The sequence below is a fragment of the Tauraco erythrolophus genome, chromosome 1 (assembly GCF_009769465.1).
Source record: "Tauraco erythrolophus isolate bTauEry1 chromosome 1, bTauEry1.pri, whole genome shotgun sequence".
NCBI classification, from domain to species: Eukaryota; Metazoa; Chordata; class Aves; order Musophagiformes; family Musophagidae; genus Tauraco; species Tauraco erythrolophus.
Window position 1 is genome coordinate 37991640 of NC_141465.1, and position 24087 is coordinate 38015726.

General features: G+C 36.5%; 1 protein-coding gene across 13 annotated transcripts in view; it reads right to left on the reverse strand.

The window, feature by feature from the left end:
- The window catches only part of KDM6A (lysine demethylase 6A), a 163648-nt gene that overhangs the window by 95623 nt on the left and 43938 nt on the right, over positions 1-24087 (reverse strand). For all 13 annotated transcript variants that reach the window (XR_015222408.1, XM_086618527.1, XM_086618523.1 and 10 more), the window contains exon 4: positions 18948-18997. Coding sequence is in view for 12 of the 13 variants with exons in the window: in XM_086618527.1 (XP_086474653.1) it covers positions 18948-18997 (50 nt within the window). In the remaining variant the exon portion in view is untranslated. The remainder of the gene's footprint in view (positions 1-18947; positions 18998-24087) is intronic.

Genomic DNA, 24087 nt, shown 5'->3' on the forward strand with positions numbered 1-24087 from the left:
GCTGTCCTGTAGGCACTTCCTTATTTTGTCCATACCGCTGAGGTGGGGTCCCAATATAGATTAGCAAAAGCAAATCAAACACACAGCAGTTCTTCTCAACTTCTGTTTTTCTTTGACGACTGCTGCTCTTATTCCATGCCTGTTACAGGATTTGGCTATTCTCTTTTTCCAGCTAGATGTGCTGACCTAACAAAAATTATTAGATCTCTTCACGAATGTTTTTAATCAAAGTACAGAAATTAATATCTGTTCACGCATACACACAAACATTATTGAAATATCTTTTTCGGAAGATGACATCTGGACAGTTAATTGAAATATTTTGTTCCCTTTTATATGGCAAGTGATCATCACTATTTATACCCATCATCTCCAAAACATTTTATTAAATAGTACTACTAGTACAGAATTTTATGTTCTTGATTCACCATTTTTCCAAACCTTTCCAGTAAAGACAGGAATCCCACTGAGTTTACAAGCAGCCCCATTATTTCCCTGTCAGTTTCTCACTACTGGAGAATCACTGCTTGGTTGGAAAAAAGCCTTAATATCATTAATTACACAGCTGCTCTACCTGAAATGCTCCACGTAAAATGGGAATGGACAAGCTGAATATATTAAGGCACGAATGACTACAAAGCAATTCAAATACACACAAGCAAACCAGTAAAAAACAAACGAAAACTGTCACGAAAATTAAGTGGCAAAACGGTCTACGGTTGTTCCCTCAAATCTTAAGCCACATAGCGCTGGGTAGTAACTAGAACCAAGTTGAATCTGGAACTCTGCTTAACGGAAAAATTTTAAGTTGAATTTTTAAACAAGTTCTCTAACAATGCTCTTGCTACTTATACATTGTTCTTTCCAGCTGAGTGACTCTTGAACCTGTTCACTGCCTTCAAAAATATTTTATAGAAAGCAAAACATGTCAAAGACAAAAAATTTGAGGACCGACACTGAAAATATCTGCTGGACAGAGAAAAGAACCCCAGACCAAGGCCTGTTTTCAGAAAGCAGATAGTGTTTAACTACTCCCTTTTCTTTGGGAAGAGACATCTAGCCCATCAGCATAGATTTAAATCAAGCATGTGCTTTTTCTGCTCCGAGATGTCACAGGAAACAAGATGTCATTCAGGATGCTTCACCAGAAAAACTAGAAGAATTCCAGTTCGTGTGTGCTTACAAAGAGAAGTGGGAGAAGGAAGGACAGGAGGTGCGAAAGGACAACAGTCACCAGCCTGTCATTACCCAGGCTTCATTAGCTCTAGCATAAAAACAGTTTGTTCTGTAAACTGCAAACTGAACAAAATCCCACATTTGGAACAAAAGTCTGAGTATCAGCTTTAGGAAAAAAAAAATCTCACTGGTTGCTTCAATTTTGACTCCATTTTTACATTAGTCAGTAACATTCGAAAATGGAGAATGTACTGTATAGAATATTTGGTGGAATATATTTTATGTACAGTTTTAAATATATCAAATATTAAAATAAGAATGTGTTCATTTTTTAAGGGTTTAATTGTTGTAAGTATCAAAATGCAAGATCACTGATTAATGGTTGCTAGTTAGATATCAATCAATTATTACTGAAAATGATTTTCCAATTAAGACTGTAGCTGGTTTAGTAGTAATCACTAATTGGTGTTCTAATTGGTGATTTGCTGTTTTATTTGTTAGAATGCACAAATACTTAAAGTAGGCTACAGCAGACAAGGCAGCAGGCCCACATGACAGGCAGCTGGGGGAGCAGACAAGATGGCCAGCAGCCAAGAGCAAAGCAAAGCAGCTGGGCAGCCCACCAACCATTCCCACAGAACATTTCAATTCCATCAAATCATCATTTCTTAACGGAAAACTGTACATCAGTAAATTTTCAGCCCACACTGTGAATATATATACTAGTGAGTTTAAGAGCCTTCAATTTCTAAAGGCAAAACAAACAAAAGAACAAAAAAAAATACGAACAAGCGACACAACAGGTCCTCTTTCACTCTCCACCATCTCTTCTCTAATTCTGCACTGCGCTACTTAGCTCTTTCTTCATCTACTCCAGAGCTCAGCTTTCTTGACCTCACTAATCCCTCTTCTCCATGCCATTATATCTCTGCTGCTGTACCTGATGTTACTTAATTACTCCTGTCAACAGTTTTAACTTCTGAAAAATTCACTCTGAAAAACTGCAAACGGAAACATCACAGCTGTCCTGAATGAGGAACCTGAACGTCTTTAAATCCAGTAGTCTCTCCTCAGTTCTGACTACTGCCTTATCTTACAAGGAAAAGGTTGTAAGAAACCTCTCAAAGTTGGTAGTTTTAAAATCTTTTCCTCCGGGGCAGTGTATTCCTAAACTCTGTTGCTTCTGCAGTTAGGGGATAGCCTGAAGGAGGAGAGAAGAGAGGACAGAAGAGGACCATTTCACCAATGCATGGGGATTTTTGCTGCCTCTGTTAATTTGACATCCTTTTGCAAGACTTTAGGGAGTTCTTACTTAAAGATACCTTGCTAAGATGAGTTCCACAAATTCATTTTACATTATATAATTGCTGCTCCTCAGTGTGAGTGGATACCCCCTTACTCTTGCACTAAGTCAGCAGAATCCCTTTCTAACCCATATATGTGGTATGTGTTGATTCACTCTCCTTCCTGTCTGTCTCCTCTGCACACAGTTCTGGGGTATGCTTTCATCACTTATCTGAAATTTCATTCTGCTGTTCTACGTTTCAGAGGAGGATGACTAGATTTTAGCAAAATGTCAAGCTGAACTATACTTATCTTTTACATAAGACCATGCTTTCCCATATAGGCTTCTATATTGTTCTTTATTAAACTAAACATTGTTTGAGCTTCTAACTTTTTCTTCATACTCTCTACTTTTTCTGATACTCAGGTCAGTCTCCTCACCACCACTTGCTATGTATACATGATATGGTGGATACAAATAGTTTCAAATACTTCCATTTAAAAAAAATCTCATCTTAATTCTCCACAATCTTTTTTTTCTACTTCTAATTTTCTACCATTCAACGTACAAAATTAATCTTCTATTTTAGAATATCAATATTCACTTTCATGTTCAATCATTAAAATCATTAATTCATTAAAATTAAAAATCCTTAAAAATATTTAATATCAGCCCCACATTGACATTGCTTCCATATGACACTAACGTGCATCAATTTAGATTTATTTTCCTAGATCAAAGATGTGTTTCTTCCCCCCTCACAACACAACTAACAACAATTTTCCATCATTGCAGAGAACACTAGGGACTGCTTAAACTTATATCCTGTATGCTACTTCCAATCTTTTCTGAATATGCGATTCCTTTCCGGTGCAATCTGAATCCCTCTCCCTTCTCATTTAAAGTAACATTTTCAAAAAAGACTTTACAGCTTTCTTAAACATTGTCTTAAGGTCTAGTTACCTATTACAATGTAATTTCCATAAACAGGATCATTCTTTAATTGCAGACATCAAAAATGTAGTAAATTACACCCACAGAAAGACAAAGATAGTTCTAAGGCATGAAGACAATGATGCGGGCAGCTTCATAAACCTGTGATCATTGCCTTGCGGTCACCTAGCAGATCTCAAAATGGGCAAGTATAAATACCCTACCTTGAAATTACCAATATTCTTTACAGTACTTTGCTTAACCAAGGAAGAAATCTGTCTCAAATGTACAGGAAAATGAATACTAATACGGGAAGATTATGTGAATTAATTCCAGGTACTTAAGCGCTGTTCTGCTAGGAAGAACTCCCCAAAACATTAAAAAAAAAAAAAATTTACTCTGTGGGAGACAGACCACAGCCACTGAAGGCTTGCTCTGACTCATAGGGAATATGACAGGCAGGGAGCCTAAAAAGGTCTCTTCATGATCAATGTCAAGGAAAAGGAAAGAATATGAACTCATTTTCTGAAAGGTCTAATTTGTACTTGATGCTTTGTGGAAGCATTTAAGATAAGACATTTGTGGAACACTTCCCTCTTTAACACGCTTTCAACATTACATTTGAAACCTTTCTTAAACACATCCACTTTAGGATGTGCTTTAGGAAGTCCAAGCTACATTTAATTGTTTAACATAGTAATTAAATATCTGATTCTGTATCAACTGGTAGATATATTCTACTTCTCAATCTCTCTTAGGATTTCACAGAATGATAGCTATGCCTCTCAATCATTTTTAAACCTGTTTCGTGCCTCCACTGTGTGACTAAATACTTTCCAGGCCTAAAATTCAGATCTTCTTCAGCAAAACAAAGAAAATCCTCAGGTTAAAAACCTGTTTCAGCCCTCCCCAAATCCTTCAGAGAACTCGGCTGTCTGTACAATATGCATGGAGTGAAAGGAATAAAATAGAAAACCCTATTTTATTTACTTGCATTTAAATGAAGCAAGAGTTTCTATACCAAGAATTTTGAGTATCTTGCCTTTATGAGACCCATGTCTTAGATTCCCTTACACACAGCCACTCACCCTTCATTCTCTGTTTCTAAAAGCAAAGTCTACCAAAGTGACTCAGAAGAAGAAGCAGACTTCTGGATTTAAATCAGTTTGATAACCCCGACCAACACACTGCTGTTCACCTCACACTGGACTGACGCAGCACAGAGACAGGAAATTTTGTTCCACTCACGACAAAGTAATCCTTTGTCAACACGGCAAATCACATTCTTCCCAATAATTACAAAACTGTCGACCACTTTCTTTTCACTGTCAGAACAGACGAGTTACCGTGGAAAGGAACGGTGCCTCAAGACAGTGCTCCAATACCTCAGGGATTCACTGTGCTCCAGCCAAATAACAAAACAAAGTCCTACCCCTGGTACTTGCTTCCTGAACTTGAATCACCAAAATATCTCAAGACACACACATCTCCCAGTTTGTATGTACAGGCTCTAAGACAATGTAACTAAAATTAGAATCCCAGGAAAAGATAACTAACCTCTCTAAATCTTGATTTTTTTAAATAGGGAACTCAGGAAGAGGCCACATGAATTTGGAGTTACATGTCTGAATAAAATATCAGAATTAGCAAAACTATTAAACAGTAGCATTTTAAAAAATCCAAAACACCCTCCTTCTTTAGAGCAATTTTTATTCTGTATTACTTTTCCAAGGCAGCACTTAATATTCATTCTCAGTTCAAGACTAGTTGTCTTCCTGTGGCATCACTCATCTGGGTTTGTCTTGAACTCAGAAGTGACATTCATTATCTGTTTGCTTCAGTTTTCTCTTTACTCAAAGCCCAGGTCCAGAAAAATTCACCAGGAAGGAGTACCTAAATGTTCCCTTTCTATAAAGGCCAGTGTTACAGCTATTGTGGTCGAGGAAAGAGTCCCAAAGAATTTGTTTGACATCAACGCACAGGGAAGAAAGCTCAGGAAAGAAAAAGGCTGACAGTCATCTAAAAGACATTGTCTGAGTGAAGTGGAAGTGCCTTCAAGACAAGCTTTTTTTCCAGAACTTATTTACAAGTTTCGGACAGATAGAGGGCTCTGTTTGCCTAGATTTTGAGATCAGAAACAGAACTGAGACAGGGTTATAATAATGCTCCATTACGAACTACATGGATGATTTCATTTATGTTATTATATTTCCATGGATTTCAGAGAGAGAGAGAGAGAACAGGACAAAGCGTACGGAAATTCTTGTATAGCTCCACAGAGCAATTCTCCTCTAGACAACATCAAATGGTCGCATTTAATCAGAAAATCATCCTTCCTCTCCAAAAGGTAAAGCCTATGTCACTAAATGACAACATAACCCCACCTAGGTTATCCTGGAGGGAGGGGGCAGGCTATCGTACAATTTAGCAGTAATATGTAACTTTTAAAATGTTGCTGTTGAAGTTACTGCTAAGAGTAACTTCATTCACTTTAATATCATTATTTCAAGTCTTTCCCTCCCAAGAATACCCTCCCAACCTCCAGTGATTTGTGGTTCAGAGTTTTCTAAAGCCAGACAAAATGTCTTCATATTTAATTGGTCTTAATGGATTTTTCTTCCCTGAATTTGTTCAGCTGCTTTTCAAAACCATTAAAACATTGCAAGTCTGCAGCGTTCTGCAAAACTGATGCAACTTCCTGTACAACCAGGCATACGAAAACTTCTGGAAGATTCAGTAAGCATGAATTTCCTGCAGCAGCTGACAACAGAACAGATAACAGAAAATATCACCATCAGCATTAGTCTCATTTTAAAGAGATTCCCCCTTCTCTGTCACCACTATGGGTTTTCATTCCTTAGCTGTAACGAAAATAGTCATTCGGAATGATAATCAGTTTATCTCATTCTTTCCTTTCCAAAACCAAAGTTGAAGCTAACTGCACATATGACTGAATTTCTCCTCTCTTCTTTTCTTTTTTTTTCTTCTCCCCGTACTGGATCCTGTTTAATCCATCTCCCCTTCTACAGTGTTAACCAGGACTGGAATCAGATTTTTCAGCTTACTTGTTTTAGGAAAAAGTTCACAAAGTTCTGATTACATCATTAAGATGGCTAGGAACGGATCTGTGTCTGATCTCAAGAATCAGAGTCCGACAGGTAAATGCATGAAATGGATCTCAACCCTCTTCTGGAGGAGAGAAAAACAATACCTGAAATACTATGAGAAAACACGTTAGCATCAGTGCAGTTATGATGTCTGATAATACAGTTTTATTAGTGTTTTTCTGATGACCCTGAGAATTCAGAAAGAAGATGATAGATCAATGCCTGCAATAAGAAAAATACTAGTTAAAACCTAATCCAGAAAGACTGAATGACGAAACCAGGAAAAATAGCTACATTTATCTTGGCTGGTAATACCAGACAAAATTTAATTGAGGAACTTTTTGGCCTTGCAAACAAAGACTAGGCTGGCAAATGAGATGAGACAAATGACACAGCATGAGGAATAGACTAGTTCTAAGTTCTGAGTTATCCCTCAGATGTTGGGGTGGATAATTTGTGCAAACCAAAATGATACTGCACAGGAATCAGTGTCAAATGATCTGAATACAGCAGCCCAGAGAAGTGGCTGGAGGTGACAAGCTAATATTTTCCCAGGTTCTTCTGAATCCTGGTAAATCCCTACGAACTTACTAAAAACTTGCAAGCTGCACAGGAACAGGTGATTAGCTCAGGTTTTCTAGGTAGCTGCAGACATTCTCAGCATTTTTTCTCAAAATTATCTGAACTCAAACATTTTGTTTGTTTGCTGTCAGTATGCTTTAGTATTTAAATCTCCAGTATTTTTCAGCATCTGGTCTTCCCTTCACGGGAGCATTCAGAGGTTTCAGCACCAAGCTCACTTGATGTGCTCCACGAAGGCAAGCAGACACCATAGATTACTTCTTGCTACACCTTTATGCAGGTAAACATGAGAAGCAGAACTGATTTCTATTTCTCCTCTAAATACTTATCCATGTAAGGATGCTTCTCAGCAGAGCACAATCAGGCTTAAACACTACTCTCAAAACTATTTTAAATGCTTTGCCTTTTCTTCAAATCATGAGCTTATTAGCTTCACACAAGCTACTCACAGGCTTTCTAAGAAAGAGATCCCAAGCTCTATGTCTCCCCATCCTCCCACATGCTACCTTGTCCATCTATTTGTACTAGATCCACTCACGCTTCCATCACTCCTCCCTTACCCACTCCCACCACACAGAAAAGACTGAATCTGTATCCCTGGGGAAAAGAGGAAACGATGCAGCAGAATACTTTCATTAGGTATATGCTTGAAAGAGTATTAAAAAAATTAGAAGAACTGAAATGTCAGTTCTGGAGAGAGCAAACTCCAAAACTCGAAATTTGCAAAATTAAACACTTCTTTGTCTCTAAAACTAAGAAAGTATTTGATCTTTTAAAGAACGAACCTTAAAATGTAAAAGATTAATATCTGAAGAAAAGAAATGCCACTCATCAATGAGACACCGAATCTACTTACAGCTTATGATCAAACAGGAATCTACAAATAAGAAAAACAGGATGGTGTGTTTTATTTTAACCTTTTGCATGCAACAGAAGAGCAATCATAAGGAGCATGAAGTACTTGCACGGTTACTGTCGTTTCTGCAAAAGACAGAATACTTTTGAAAAAGCAAGCATCACATGCACTGTCAATACAGTTGTTCGTATTTAGAAAAAGAAACACTTGGTCATCCAGTATTATCAACATTCAGAAAATATTCTTGCCTACTGAAGATGTGTTCTCTGTTCAAGTCAGAACTGTTCTGCTCAACTAAATATGCCTCTCTCCAAACAATCTGAACTGATGAGTTTCTCCACTGTCACACTTCAGCATGTCTCGTATTTTAGCATCCTACATTCTCATCATAGGGACTGAAGAAAGGAAGCATGCTATTATTCTAAGTACTAGTAGATAGAGGATGACAGTTTTTCATTCTGCACAAAGGAAACTTCTGCAATAGAAGAATTCAACATGCATAAAAAGCTTTTATGAAGAGACTTTTCCATCAATCCTGATGATACTTATGTTATTTCTAGACAGAGATCACACATATAAGGGGACAAGAAGAGCATTCCTGCCAAATTTCCAGGGTGAAGCATCACCATTAGAAAATGTTATGAATATTGTTTGGAAACAGATATCACGTCTAGGGTGAGGGCAGAATTTTTTCCTCTGAGATTCTGTCTTGTCTTCTCTTTCTCCAGACCCAAGCAAAGTTTCTTCCCAAAGCACATTCTTTCCTCTTCTACAATTAACGCTACAGATTTGCCAGAGTTTTGAATTCTAATAAATCCGTTGATTAAAAAGGATGAGTGGCTTACTGAATGAATATACACTGAAAAAATTCAGAATTGCAGACACGGAAATAAAAACTTTTTTCTAATTTAGTGCAAATGCAAAATATTTCTAATCAAGTAACAACATAACATGCTCCCTAAAAAGACCTAATACTTGTGACTCAAACAGGTACATGTTTTATATGTGCAGAGGAGGATTCCTTTTTTTTTTTTTTTTTTTTACGATGAGAGTTAATAGAGAGAGACATAAAAAAAGAGGCAATTTATCAAATTCATCTGGAGGTCAAAGGCAACATGTTAAAATTTATTGGTTAAATTGGTCAGTCTCACTCGTTTTAAGATTTTACACCTACTCTTGATTCCTCTCAAGGAGAGAAAATACTCCCTCCTGTCATAAGATAAATCATCTAATAAGAGAGTTAATTATTAGAACCTTGTACAATTTTACTGTACACAAAATTGGACATGCTGCATTATTTGTCTGCGTTAACAATAGTAAAAAAACAGTATCTGCTTCTTTCTCTGTCACAGGACTAAGAATTCTCTGTGTTTTAGCTGACATAGAATTTTAGACACGCACACACACCCCTCAAAATGCATAAAACTCAAAACTGTAACTCTTAAGATTTATTACCTTTTGAGAATATCTGGATAAGTGTATCCTCTCTCCTAAACTAGCGATCAGTTGTGCTTTACTCCAATTCACAGTGTTCATTTGACAACATGTGTGAAGAAAAAAAATGTATACTTCTTTCAACTTGTCTGCTTTACAGGAAGTAAAATTTATTTTTAGCATCCAATACTAAAAGATCTTTTTCTGAAATCCAAATACAATTATTCATTTGCTCTATTTTTTGTGTATTTTATAGATGACCAAGTGTTATTGGTAACACAATCATTACCTTTCTAGCATTCCCGAGTTTCTATTTATTAATAATTTTCTCCGAAATATTTTGAAAGCATACACATAATTCTTTTACCCTTAAGAGGCCGAATTCCAGTTAGTCTTCATAAACATAGTTTGCATTTAAGAGTCCCAGTTTCTAACATCACTGAGTAATCACGCTAACTGAGCAGACCTATGGGATGCTGAAATAACCTCATTTACAGTGTTACCAAAGCTACCAAGTATGCTGATACAGAACAGAGATTATATGGTGCAAAATTCATAAATTTAGCCCTTCTATTTAGCAGTCTTCACACTCCAAATTTCTCTTAGGTCTTGTTCTTTTAACAACTTTTCCAGCTCTTCAAATACTTCTCATATGCAATTTCTATTCATCTTTACATACTGAAGAGAAGTTCATGAACTAAATGTATTAATAACCTTTAAAAACCTTTGGAGAAACAGATATTGCTAGCTACGGACTTTGGTGTAGTGTTTTTTACAGATTTTTCTTTAAAATTACCTTTGATGATGATGTATTTGCTTTCCTTCCACCCCCCTTTTTGTTTTGCCAGTGTATCTTTGGATCAAAGTGAAAAGTTTTCACCAACAGAACTACTCATGCTTACTCTCTGCACTCCCAAAAATAAAATATTATGGAAAATATATCCTTAGGTATTTTTTAAATCACCAGTTCAGTAAAAGACTTTGTGAAATTATATCATTTTTTTCCTGATTTCCTGTAAACCCCTTTCTTTTGTGACAGAACACTGTTATCACCAGCTGCAGTAACAGCTACATGCATTAAAAATCTTCATTGTTTAACTAATGAGAGAGGAGTGTCTATCATCTTGACTCACTCCTCCTCTTGCCATGGACTCTCCAGCAAGTTCAGGAGAGAAAGTTCATTTTTATCAGCTAAAGCCCCATTACTGTAATACCCTGAATTTTTTTTATCTACTTATCTAACTCCCTCAGTGATCCTCAGTGCTTCACACTCCACCTTCTTCTGCCTTCCTCAAAAGAGGAGACAACCTGGTCCTTTGATGGAGAGTGATACTGTGCTCCTCGCCTGAACAGTTACTATCTTCCTTGGTTTTTTTTATTTTTTATTTTTTTTTTTAAATCTCTGCCACCATGCCTGGTGAATTTATGACACAGAGGTTGCTGTTGGGGAGAAAGCTGGCAGAAGTCTCATTTCAGACCTCCCACAATCCACTCCTGTATTATTCTATATATGCACCTTCCTCCCTTCTCCCCATATGCACTTAGCCTTAAAGTATTTTTTTAATTTTTCCACCTTCTTTACATTCAAATTCTCAGCAGGGCTACAATTTTCCCTCCCCCACTCCCTGTGATTCTTCCTCCAGCCACGGTTTCCCTCTTCTTCATATTATTTGTTCAGTCTTACTCCATCTTACAATTTTTTCTCTCCTCAGCCTTCCCCTTCCCTCTTTCTTATTTTCTTTTTCTGGACATAATAGCTTGCCATCCTATATTATCATGCTGTATCAAAACCAGACTGTATTTCCAGATTGCCTTCCACATCAGAGTCTTCTGAAAATGCTTTTCCCATTAAATCTCATAAAAATGCTTTTTATCTCCATCACAATGATCTACTGTCTTCAGTATTTAAAAATTAGGACATTCCTTTCAAACTTATCTCTATTTTGTATTTGCTGTTCTGTAACACACAGTAATATCGGGCTTCTCTCTCTTTCTTAGTCTACAATAGGTCTTGAAACAGTTTTATATCATACCTTCTGGGAATATAACCAGAATGTCTTCGTCAAAATTCTTCTAGTAATAGGACTGCAATCTAAAAACTCTTGTTTCAGTCAAAAGTGAGGGGTGATATAGAATCCCATGTGCTGTACTGATGACCGTCATATTTTCAGACAAAAGTAAAAAGCATATAGATGATAATATCTCCCTTCTCACTGCCTTCCAGAGCTGCTGAATCTTTATTCAATTTTTGTTTTCTATTTTTCACTTTGTGATTCTCCATTTTCTCTGAAATTTCTATTTATTCAATTCCTACCCTATCATTTCAATTTTATTTCGCAAATACATTCAGAATTGCAGGTTTTCACCCATCTTTAGGTCACCCACCGTATCTCCCAACTCCTTCTGTAATATCCTTAAACTCAGCAAATTTCGCCTTCATTGACGACTTTTGAAACTTGCTTTCCTGATCAAGTTTTCTTCTAAATGCTTCTCTGATTAAGTCTCTTCTAATCAAATGGAATGTTTCTGCCTTTCTGCTTTTCCTGTACATGCCCTGTGTGTTGCTATATGGCAACAATTTATATTAAAGGCTTTTTGCGTAATTTTATAATTCTGTTCTCTGACGACTCTTAGTGGGAAATGTGTCCTTATGTGGGATTTCCATTCTCTTAAAAAAAGTTGCAAAAATCTAAGGGTTTGAAAAAAAACTGCATTCACAAATCATCCTACTGCCTTCTCCAAATTTCATTTGAGGAAGGTGTCTGCTCCAGCAGTTTCTACTGATCCTATAACACTGTAGTGTTTCAATTAAATTAAGCATTTATATCTAATTAAAAAAAATAATGGAAGTTTTGATGAATTCTGTCTAAAAACACTACTTGGTATTTTGAGGTTACCGCAGAAAATAAAACAGTTGTGAGTCAATGAAGTGGAAAATTGCTGTCTTATAACAGATCCTCTAAGGTGCAAAATGTTCTCTTATTTGCTGTTATCAGTATGTCTAGTAATTGCTTTTTGTCCAACTATTTAAAAAGTGGGAAATAGACTTACAGTCTGGAGAAAAGAGACAGCGAAACATACAAAATTAAAGCATTAATGTTTCTTTAATTGTTTTCCTACTTTATAGCATTAAGAAAGCATACTCAAAAAGACATTTGGCCTACTAAAACAGCAAAAATAGAGAGATGAAAAGAAGCTGCATAAAAATACTAAAACAAGCAACAGGTCACATTTAAAAACAAACACGCATGGTCTTTTGTTACTTCAGTTCTTTAGAAAAAAAACGTCTTACTACTAATTAAAAGTGCTTTAGCCATCAGGTTGAGAATACTCCCAGTAATGTTTCTACATAGGCTTAATTATAAAAAAGCGTTGTAAAAAAGTACCTGGTACTAAATTATGCTTTAGGTCTACACAAGAAGAAATATTATAAAATCACTTTCTGTAACTAACAAACAACTCAGCACAGACTAAGATCACATCATCCTTCCACAACTAGCACACACATGCAGAGCTGCATTTTCCTGGGCTTTCTGAAGAGAATTTTAGGGTTTTTGGGGTTTTTTTTAATATCTCTACACAGTTTTGGATTCTCCTCAGTTTTATAAAGACTATCTGAGAAAAGTGAGAGAAAATTCTCTTATTTGCAAACTTATGGCCAACATTTAACTTCTAAGAATCATTTATTGTAAGAGACAAGTATGAAGAAAGTCTGAGGTAAACTTCTGAACTCAGAGAGTAGTTCTCATGTCCAGTAAACACAGGTAGGAGTACCAAATAGCTGCTTTCCAGAACTAGACCGATACCTTATCTTGCTGCAAAACAACTATGGGATTTATTTCCTCCTCATCATAGAATCATAGAATGGCATAGGCTGGAAGGGACCTTAGAGATCATCTAATCCAACCTCCCTGTCATGGGCAGGGACGCCTCTCAACTAGATCAGGCTACTCAAGGCTCTGTCCAGCCTGGCCTTGAACACCTCCAGAGAGGGGGCATCCACAACTTCTCTGGGCAATTTATTCCAAAGTCTTACCACCCTCGTACTGAAGAATTTCTTCCTAAGATTTAATCTAAATCTTTTCTCCTTCAACTTAAACCCATTTCCCCTTGTCCTATCAGTGGAAACTCTTGTAAAAAGTCCCTCCCCAGCCTTCCTGTAGGTTCCCTTCAGGTATTGGAAGGCAGCTATTAGGTCCCCCTGAAGTCTTCTCTTTTCAAGGCTGAACAATCCCAGCTCCTGCAACCTGTCCTCGTAGCAGAGGTGTTCCAGCCCCTGGATCATCTTTGTGGCCCTTCTCTGAACACGCTCCAACAAATCTATGTCTCTCTTATGGTGGGGACACCAGAACTGGATGCAGTATTCGAGATGGGATCTCACAAGAGCAGAGTAGAGGGGGAGAATCACCTCTCTTGACCTGCTGACCACGCTTCTCTTGATACATCCCAGGATGCGGTTGGCCTTCTGGGCCGCAGGAGCGCACTGCCAGCTCATGTTGAGCTTCTCATCTATAAACACCCCCAAATCCTTCTTCAATTTCTTTTTTTTTTTTTTTATACTAGACCATTTGGTCTTCTACAGCACAGTCTTGCAACTGTAAAATCCATTTGTACCATACTTGCACCCAGATATTCTTAAAATCCATTGGAACACAGACGCAGGTCTTTGAAAATCCTCCTTGGAGTTTACTAAACTTCTCTGACGTTTCCACCCTGACCACATAAATGAAACCTTTACTAAAAAGAAAGGTGATTAGGACCATTTTCATAACAATGACATAGAGCACCTGACAGATTTACTTTTCTTCCAGGCAACTTTCTAGCCAAAGACAACAGCTAACAAGTAGTCTATCTATGAATTCATGTTGGAAGATATAACTCACTAATTAAGTGTTCCTCAAACATTTCAAGGAACATTCAGAATTTTCTGACTGATCCACTCCAAGCACTTCTCTTTTAAAGAGATACTACAGTTGAGAATAACTGAATAAATTGAGGTTTCTTTTCTTTTTAAGGCATCCTCAATCTAAGTTCTAGCATCCTAGTCCACAGTAAATAGTCTTCCTTGATACGAATGTAACTCATTTTCACAGCAACTTCCATCATTTTGAAGTTCACTTAGGTGCATTTCTAAATACCATAGCTTAGCAATCCTCCAACTTATTCACATATAGATAGAAACAAAATTTTAAGTATCTGTGTACCCTCTGTTACTCTGATGAAACACAGCTTTTTTAAAAAATCCTTGAAGACAGATAGAATACTTCTCTTTGATGAATTAACACACTCAGAATAAGGTACAATGGCAGTGCTGTCCTCATGCTCCTCATAACTTGTCCACAACCCCCTGGATTTGACTAAAATCCTGTCTAGAAAGCTACATATTCATTCCCCAACCACAGAGATGTCAGTAATAGATGGCTCATGGAAACACTGCAGAGAATCAGCATATGGGAGCTTGCTGCTACCTAATATATCTGTACCAAAATGTTTTATTTATTCAGATTCTGTACTGCAACAGCTACAGGCACACACTTTCTAACTGACAATACATGAACACTCACCTACCTGCAAAAGGCCACAAACACACTTTAATCAAGAGTATCAAACCACAGAAGGGCTGCAGTAGCAGCGTCATGCCAAAGCAAAGGAGATGTAACCAAAGTACCAGACAACCAGGCTCTTCTGTAAAACCCTCCCAGGAGTCACTCTAGTGAGCACTGAAACCTCTTGCAGCCCCACACCTGGGGAGGAAGGTTTCTAGGTCTCCTCTGCCCTGGGCAACCATGTCAATGCAACAGATCCAGATGTTTTACACTTACACACACTCAATTCACAACTGTACTGAAATTTCTGTCAGGACAGCCCTACCCAAACCCAGACGTTATATAAAAGAGTTCAGTATGATCAACTGCATTATAATACAACCACACGAGATTATTAAAATAACTTTTTCCAGGTGCCAGATATCTGCCATCATGTTTGGATAAAATCAGGAATATCTTACTTCTTGCTGAGCTTCTAATCCTGCCTCCTCAGAATATGTCAAAACCGATAACCATGGCAGACACTTAACACTTGATATCTTTATTTTCTCAGTAGCATCAAAATCTACAAACTGCAATTCTTGCTGTTGTCTCCCTCTCCTGAACTGCCCTTCCTATCCATTCATCCCCCACAGTCCTCCTCACCTCCCCAACATGTTGACACACAGGAGTTTTAAAAAAGGAAATCAGAATGAAGTACATTGCACAGAAGGGAAATTTATTTTAGCACAGGCACATAAGAAGAAGAAACATTGAGAAAACTACTTCAATGCAAGAACTCTGTATGTTATCTCAGCTTTTATCCAAGTTGAGATATTTACTTCATAAGATTTCAAGTCAAATTTTTTTTTTTAATGCAGAGGTAAGGTACCTCAGTGCCTGTGTAGAACAAAAATTGCAGAAACTCAGTTAATTCTGCAGGACATTTTAAGTTCATCTGTAGGTGCCCAAAGACCATACTGCAAAAAGTGGTCTATTTAGGAATACGCGGCATGATGCAACCCAGTTGTTTCAAAACTCTGTATAGGTATTACTTCTTTGAAAGGAAGTAATATCAACAGAATGGAGGGAGTATTGATCTGGTAAATGGCAAAATACAGCATCTCCCTAACCTCTGACCTTCACTTCTGTCACTATAACATATATTCATAATGTATTTTCTAAAGTGCTTTTTCTTCCTTTTTTTGTTCCATAGGATCAACAAAATGCTTACTGTATTACCAACGAAACAACCCATGCACCAAATTCCGACAGAAAATAACCTGGTAAAAAATTCAGACCATCAGAAAAATCTATGGAAAAAAAAACATAAAATGCTTTTCTTTGTGAAAGAAAAAAAAAAGATGAATTGTAGAATTACTTGTATAATGAACAAAGCATGAAAGTAATGCTCAATTACCAACCTCATGCAACAGTGAAAACCCAAAGTAACAGAGACGAAAAGCACTATATAAGGAGGCCAGACTATACTCAAAGCAACCTAAAACCTCTCATAATCCTTCTAGAAGTTTTCTATTTATAAAACAAAGATGATACAGGATGCTTATTTCAATCACGTAAATTTGCACTGCGCCACAGTTAAGTAATTTGAGATACGCTGCCTAAGTTTATAAGGCTGTTCCTGTCTGGTTTCAAACCTGCCTTATATAATAACCTTCATGTGATTCAGCACTCTCCATCAATTTCTCAGTACTCTCACACAGCTCTCCTCACAGCTCATAAATACCACCCTTTCTTCACACCCTTCTCTTCCTTTCTTTACCATCACAAATTCCAACAACTTAATGGATGACATCTAACCCTGTACGAATTAAAAAAAAAAAAAAAATTCTTAAAGCATTACAGTAAAACAAGGAAACGTGACTGCTTTTTTTCTTTAGTCCGTATCTCCCTGGAAAAACGTTAATTACAAAGTGTAACAAAACAGCATATAAGAGTGACCAAAAAATACACCACAAACTTACTAGCCTTGATTAAATGGCTTCTTATAGACACGAGGCATTAAGGATAAAAAGAAATCCTCTCAGTTGAGGGGAGCAAGGAGGAAGACCTTTCTCTAGACCTATTCCAGGCAGCTTCCTAATGCCAACTCCAGACCAGCTTCACTACCCATTAGTAGGATGAAATACGATTCACCTGTGATTTTTATCAGCTTCAGTAGAAATGTTTGCAACTGAAAAATGGTTTTGGACTCTTTCAGGCTCTTCTTTGTGCATATAAAGATTAAGAAAATCTCTAAAATTATTACGGGGAAAAAAAAAACCACTTTGGATTACACATTTATGAGGAAGCTCATAATGAGATCAAGCAGTATAGATCCCTTGCAGGTGAGGCCAACCTGAAGAAAAATTACTGGAGTTTTGTGGGTTCTTTTTTCTTTGTAGAAGTCAAAATGCTCTTTTGTCAGCTCCAAACAAGACTCTCATGCTTGCAACTGGAATTGTTTGAAATAATTTCTGCACGGTAAAACTCTTTAGGTATGCACAAGAAACTGGTATGTCAGAAGCATCAGCACATTGCATACAAACAGAAATTGCTTTCAGTAAGTCAAGCACAGATCACGCATTTTACTGCCATCCATGCTCTCGAAATGGAACTGCAAAACAGAATTTGCATTTGTTTTTACTGCAGATAATACTCTGAGCCATGCAGAAACACTCTACACCTATGGAAATACATATAATCATTTACACTTCACCATGAACCCTCTGAGAATGCAAGCAAAATAATTTACTAATCATCTATCTATTGTTCTAATAACGAGCCATTAGAACAGAAGCCAGAAAAAATAATTCAAGTCACAAACTATTCTGAAATGCTTAACATATGAAGAGCACAAACAACAGAAACTACTACAACAGATGTTTATTTAATTGATTGATTTCAACACGCATTTACAGCAATCTTCAAACTAACTCTCTGAGAGCACGTAAGAAGTGCTTTTATTGTTATAAAATAGATATAAAATAAAGAATAGATAAATGCTTTTATTGTTATAAACTACAGGGGTTATTTCTACTTCAAAATGTCTTGGTGCAAAAAATGACACTTGTTCAACTTCTACTGGAGCAGAGACAAGACAATATGAACAATTTTCCTAGGACTCTCTGATTGGACCTCTCCTTCCATAGGCCAGAAGACACGTTTCAGTTCACTCTTCTACCCTTTATTTACCCTGCCTTTCTCTCTTTCCAGCCTCCCAGATGCGATAAACTGTCACAGGATTTTTCAGAACATACTTTCAGTCCCTACAAAATGCAAAGAACACAGAAAACATTGTTTCTCTAATGCCTCTACATACATGGTAATAGTGTCTTTCCAGAGTGAGCCTTCCCTACTCGAAATATGCACTTACACACACTTTTAAAGAAAAAAGCTGCTTAAAACCACACAAGTATCTACTGCGTTGCATGCACCTCTGTCTCAAAAATGAGCTTCAAATTATTTCGTGTGACAATATAACAATGCTAACTATTTTTGGCAATATTGGTATAAGAAATTTCTTAGTTTTATTCATTTGAAGTCCTGATACCTCTACACAGACTTACAGATAAGATATCTATACTAACAGGATTTATCTGAAACACTGAAACAGACTTTAAACAATTTGGCATCGGTGGAAATAAAAAGCAACCTGGGAACATTTTTCTTAGTCCAAGTCCAACGCCTGCACAGCAGCTTTCAAGTGGTTATGATTCTCTCAATACTCATACGTATCCAAGTATCTACGCTTACATAAGAAAAACTGAAGTAATGGATAATAATAATTCAAAAAAAAAAGTAAAACATGTCAAGTTACTTGATCTGTCATTTCAAAAAATGGTGTGAAGATTTATCGCTGCTTAGATTTATAACAAATTGTATTTGTTATGCAAATATTGGTGAACATTTCCATTAAAATTCAATTTATATGTCAAAAAGTAATTGCAAATATATACCCCAAATTTATATTGAAATTGATCTATTTTAGAAATTTAATCATTTATAACAGTATGTTAAAAAAAAAAAAAAAGCCAGCATATACAGACCTTCCAGTAGTCAGATTGTAAACTGTAGTACCTCTGGTATGCAGATAATGCTGTAGGAAAAAAAAAAAAAAAAAGAATGTTGAATCCGTTTTGTTGCATTTTCTTTGAAGAAAAAGACAGAAAACCTTAAGAGTCAGAATACACAACATTAAAATGATAAATGGTTTAATAAAAGTAACACTGCCACAATAAGTACACTGTTGTGGGTAATGCATTCCTTAAGATTATAATTTTGTTTTATGAAATGTCAACCCAAAAGTATATTTATTATTAATCTTACAAATGTAAATCAAGCAATATTTTAAAGAAATCCTATAACAAAAGAAATCATTTGAAGTTTTGGGATTTTCATCCTGGACAAAGCTGTTGTAAGATTTAAAAATTTAATCATGTAGCTCATTTACCATGCTCCCTGATGTCCTGTAATTTCTAAAGAACTGGTGCAGAGGGACATACAAAGAGAAATCAATTTCATATGCCCTTTCATTCAGTAACTAGAGAAACAAAAGCAAGCAAAAAAAAAAAAAAGGCTTACATTTTTTTCAACATTCAAGACCAAGACTAACCTGAAAAACAGTGCTAAGAACAGCTCTGTTCAGTAGAATATTATTAGCTGTACCTAGCAACGAATTTCTTAAATCATCATTCCTGTATCCCTCTTCCTCACTAAAAATTCTGGTTGATTCACCTTGCCCCTTCAGCTAACAGGCCACATCAGACTAGAATGCAAACAAGCTTTATGTTCTTATAAGAACATTGTACTAGGCACCACCCAAAAATTGAGACTTTTAAAATAATGATTAATTGCAGTAACACTAAGATTTTTATTTTTCAACTGTTTGCTTCTTAAGATTTAAGCGCAGTTTCTACACAATATGTATTTTTCAAACAACAAAAGACCACCCCTGCTTTGAAAAAACTACAAACACTGAACAGGTTAAGATGGTTAGAAGCAATATGTGCTTTATGTGCAGGTTCATTTCCTGCAAGTACCACGGATAAAAGATGTCCCTAAATTTTATCACGCTTCAATGTCTGTCTTGCATATTCATTTCTATAACTTAACAAAAGTCCTTAAGTTCAAGCAAACAAGAACAACATACAAATAACGAAAAGGCACACAGAGCTTTCTCTTCTTAAGAAGATACCTTTGCACTCGTCTGTCTATGGAGACTCAGGACCTTGTATTTTTAAACGTCTAACTGACACATGCTGAATCATGCCCATAAGGTGCCCCCCACCATTGGAACTGCTTGTGAAGCCAGCTTCTAATTTTGGTGCTCTAAACTGTGATTTATTTAGATGCCCAAAGCAGAAAAACCACCTAGGAGAACACTTATCATCCTTACGCTACCAACATGCAACATATGTAGATGTTTACATACAACTTAGAGAAATAAATCACTTCAAAATCTAGTCAATAAGGCTAAGTCTTTGACAACTTAAGAATACAGTTCCTCCTTCACTCTCAAAAAGAAATTTGGTACAAAATTAAGAATGTTAAGACTAAACATAATTCTGTAATTATGTTATAAAGGATGTTCACAATAACACAAAATAACCTCCTACTCCAAATGCTCCTCCTAGATTCACCTTCTCCCAGGTATCATTAATGACATTTCAGCAAAAAGGCATAATTAGCTTTTGAAAGTAGGATGACTTTGCTTTACCATATAGGAACACACATATACACACAATGAAAGAGTTTTGTAATGTGCCACACTTAAACAAAAGGAATTTTTTTTTTCTTTACTCAAGCAGTACCTATCCCAATTTTAATTAAAGCATATTTCAAATACGTAAGTCAACAGCACCATATTATGCAAGACTTAGGAAACTGACAACTTCTTGTAATCTTTTTTCTTTTTTTAAAGTAACTGTTGAAGTCAATTATACAGTGGATATGGATAAAATAAAAAGATGGAAAGCATACAATATACAATGCTAAGGATTTATACTGGGAAAGTAAGAGAGAACTTTTTCAGTGTGGCTGTTAAAAAAAATACAGGAGTACCCACATGAGCATACCCATTAAACAAGAGAGCTGAAATATATGTTTCCCTACAGCTGTTAAGGTACTGCTTATAAGTCTATAAAACATCAACAGTTTGAAAAAATACAGAAGAAACAGAAGACCTAAAAAGGAAAAAAAAAAAAAAAGCGCCTTCCTGCTATTCAGTGACCAGAACATTCCTTATGCAAGTATAGCAAAAAATGCACAGCTCAAGCCTTGCTTCTTACTCCTAACTCTAGCTAGTCAGAGCACACGCAGCCCTGTTCCCCAGCCAGACAGAGACAACAGAACAGAGGAGAGCAGCACTGAAAAAAAGGGAGAGAAGACATCTGAAGTTATTCACTCATTCAGACCCAATAAAGTCCCATGTCAGGGGAGAAGGAAGATTGGGAGGTAAAGGAAAGTAGGCTCCACTAATGTCACTGCTCGTAAAGAAACTTGCCGAGAGAAATTCTAGCACCTCCATTTAACACAGGTAAAAGTTATTACATTAAAGAAAGCAGTCTTTGCTCCATGATATTCTACCAATTTTCCTTAGAGTGTTGATGTTTGCAAACTATTTTCTTTTCTAACACTTCCATTCCTCAATAAAGTTTAGCAGCTTCCCATAGTAACAGCTGAAATATTTGCTCTCATGTGCCAGACTCATGTTACACTTGAGAACAAGTGCATGGAAAGCATGGACTGCTGAAGTCTATTTCATGTTCACAAGGTAAGAAGATCAGGCCTTCATTCTAAGGAAGGACACACTACTCTTCCAGAGGAACAAAGACAACAATACAAGTCCTCTTCTCAAGTGTCTGAAGTGCCCAATCCTACTTCTGCATTCAGCAACCTCTTGTAGGGATCCAGCCTTTCCTTCTAATATAACAGTGTTCTGCTTCTACTGAACTTCCTGAAGATGAAACGCTAAAATTCAGTGCTATGTTGAAAATCCATAACAAAGATTCATGGAAGGATCCTTTATACAGGAATTAAACATTCCTTTCCTCCTCATGAAAGTTAAACAACTAGAAACTGTTACTGATGCACGATTTCAGTATTTAACAAGTGCTCATCTCACAATTAGTTAGTTTAGTGTGAAAGTTTATTTCAGCCCCCTTTACATCTAGATTAAACATCTGCTCCACAAGCACTCAAGCTGTGCTAAAAAGAATTGAAGGAACAGGAAGAAAAACAGAAAAAAGGGATTCAAGAAAGCTTTTTTTTTTTGGCAGAGCCCACACGAAACAGCCCCAATCAAGCATATCCCTAAGACGGATCTCACATGTAAGAAGACGCTAGAAACCAGATTTTGAAAGCAAGATTTTTTAAAAACTAGAACCTACTAGCTTTAAAGCAGTACAACATGAACCATAAATCTAAACCCTACCATACTTTCTACTCCCTGAGCGAGTCACCAGCGAGCAGATATTTGTTCAGAGTTCTATGGTGTATAAACACAGTATCTTATCTAAAGATGGAACTACAAGCAACTTCTCCCTTAAAGTAAGTTTATAACTGTAAGAAATGAGTGCAAACTCCTCAAATTACAAACTTGATTCCAAATTAAAAAGAAAAAAAAGGAGCAAGTGAATCTGCTGAGCATAAAAAACTTTACAAAAGTCCCTATCTGAAGCACGAGCTATGCTTCATCAGTGCTATGGTTCTAATTATAATATGATATTCTCTGGTTTATTAAAAAGTGAAAAGAAAGTCATTTGTGTCATGCATCACATTAGTAGTATCGGAAAAAAAAAACACAAGAAAACCAACAAAACCAGAAAAAGACAACACTAATGGCCGCAATGTCATTTGCACCTTTACTTCTCATCCAAGACTGGTCATTCCAAGGTGAGACAATTTTTGTCAGAAAAAAATTCTGTGAACTCCTGCCTCTTTTTCAGTATAGGATCAACTCTCATTTTTACAGATATAAATGAATTACCCCGTTTCACTTCAGATGTCATTTTTTAAAACATAATGAAGTGAGTGCTTTGAAATCACTCTTAGGTACAGCAGAATTCTGCAATCTTTTAATTAGGAATTTATTACTGAGCTTTTCAAATCTGAAAGTTTGTCACTGAAATTCTTAAACCTATGGAATTGCTGGAGGCCAAATGCATAGAAACTTCTTTTTTCAGCATGCAAGATACTCCTGAGCATCTAGAAAATGCATGTCTGGACTCAGAAAGAACAGGACTGAGTGTCAACAGCAGGACATTCTTGCTTCACTCAGCCATATTTCTAAAATGATGTAGTCAAACCACAGAAAATTTTCTTAGAAGCACAAAGCTGAGAGAACACATTCAGACACCTAAAACAATATCAGACAAGTGACTTAAGAATTTCTAAAAAAGTTCTCATAGTTGCCTATCTCTGCTCTTCTGCCCAGTATGTCATCACTTACTGTATCAGTTTACACTCTTCCTACTATCATCTCTCTTCAAAACCTGGCAATTTACATTATTTGCCTAACAGATAATCCTTATGATCAGACTCTTGAAAACCCTACAACGTACTGAGTGGCAGACACAGCATTTACCATCCTATCCTGAATGGGGGGGGGGATGGGGCAGGGAGAAGGTGTACACCCCAAAGGTATATGTAGCTTTTCAGATCAATCACAATCAGCTATATTGTTTGATGAGAAAAAAAGAATATTTTCAGGAAAACGCCGTATTTCCAGCCAAAGAATTAAAAATGCTGGATAGTAAGAAACCTTCTCAGCTCAGGCCTGCTTCAGAATCTGTCTTATAAGCATCTGCCACCTACTGCAGAGCTGAACCTCAATGAGTTCATACAGTCACAGACTACAGGTTTCCTTTTCTTACAGGTTTTTACAGCCACCCACAACTACTCACTTTGCAGTATCTGCAGTTACTTTAACACTGACAGCCTTTATTATTTGCTCCCTAAGAGTTTGCCTTCCTCTGTTACAATGACTAGGGTCGAGGGACCTCTCAGAATCAGGACAGGGATGATACCAAGTTTCTTATTTGCTCCTGTTTAAGATTCCCTGATTTCACATAATAGAATACAAAATAGATTTTACATAATTATGATGTACATGGTTTTCAGGATGCTATTTTTTTTAATCTATGTAATTTCATGAGAAAATGGTAGAACTTTATAAACTACGTATTT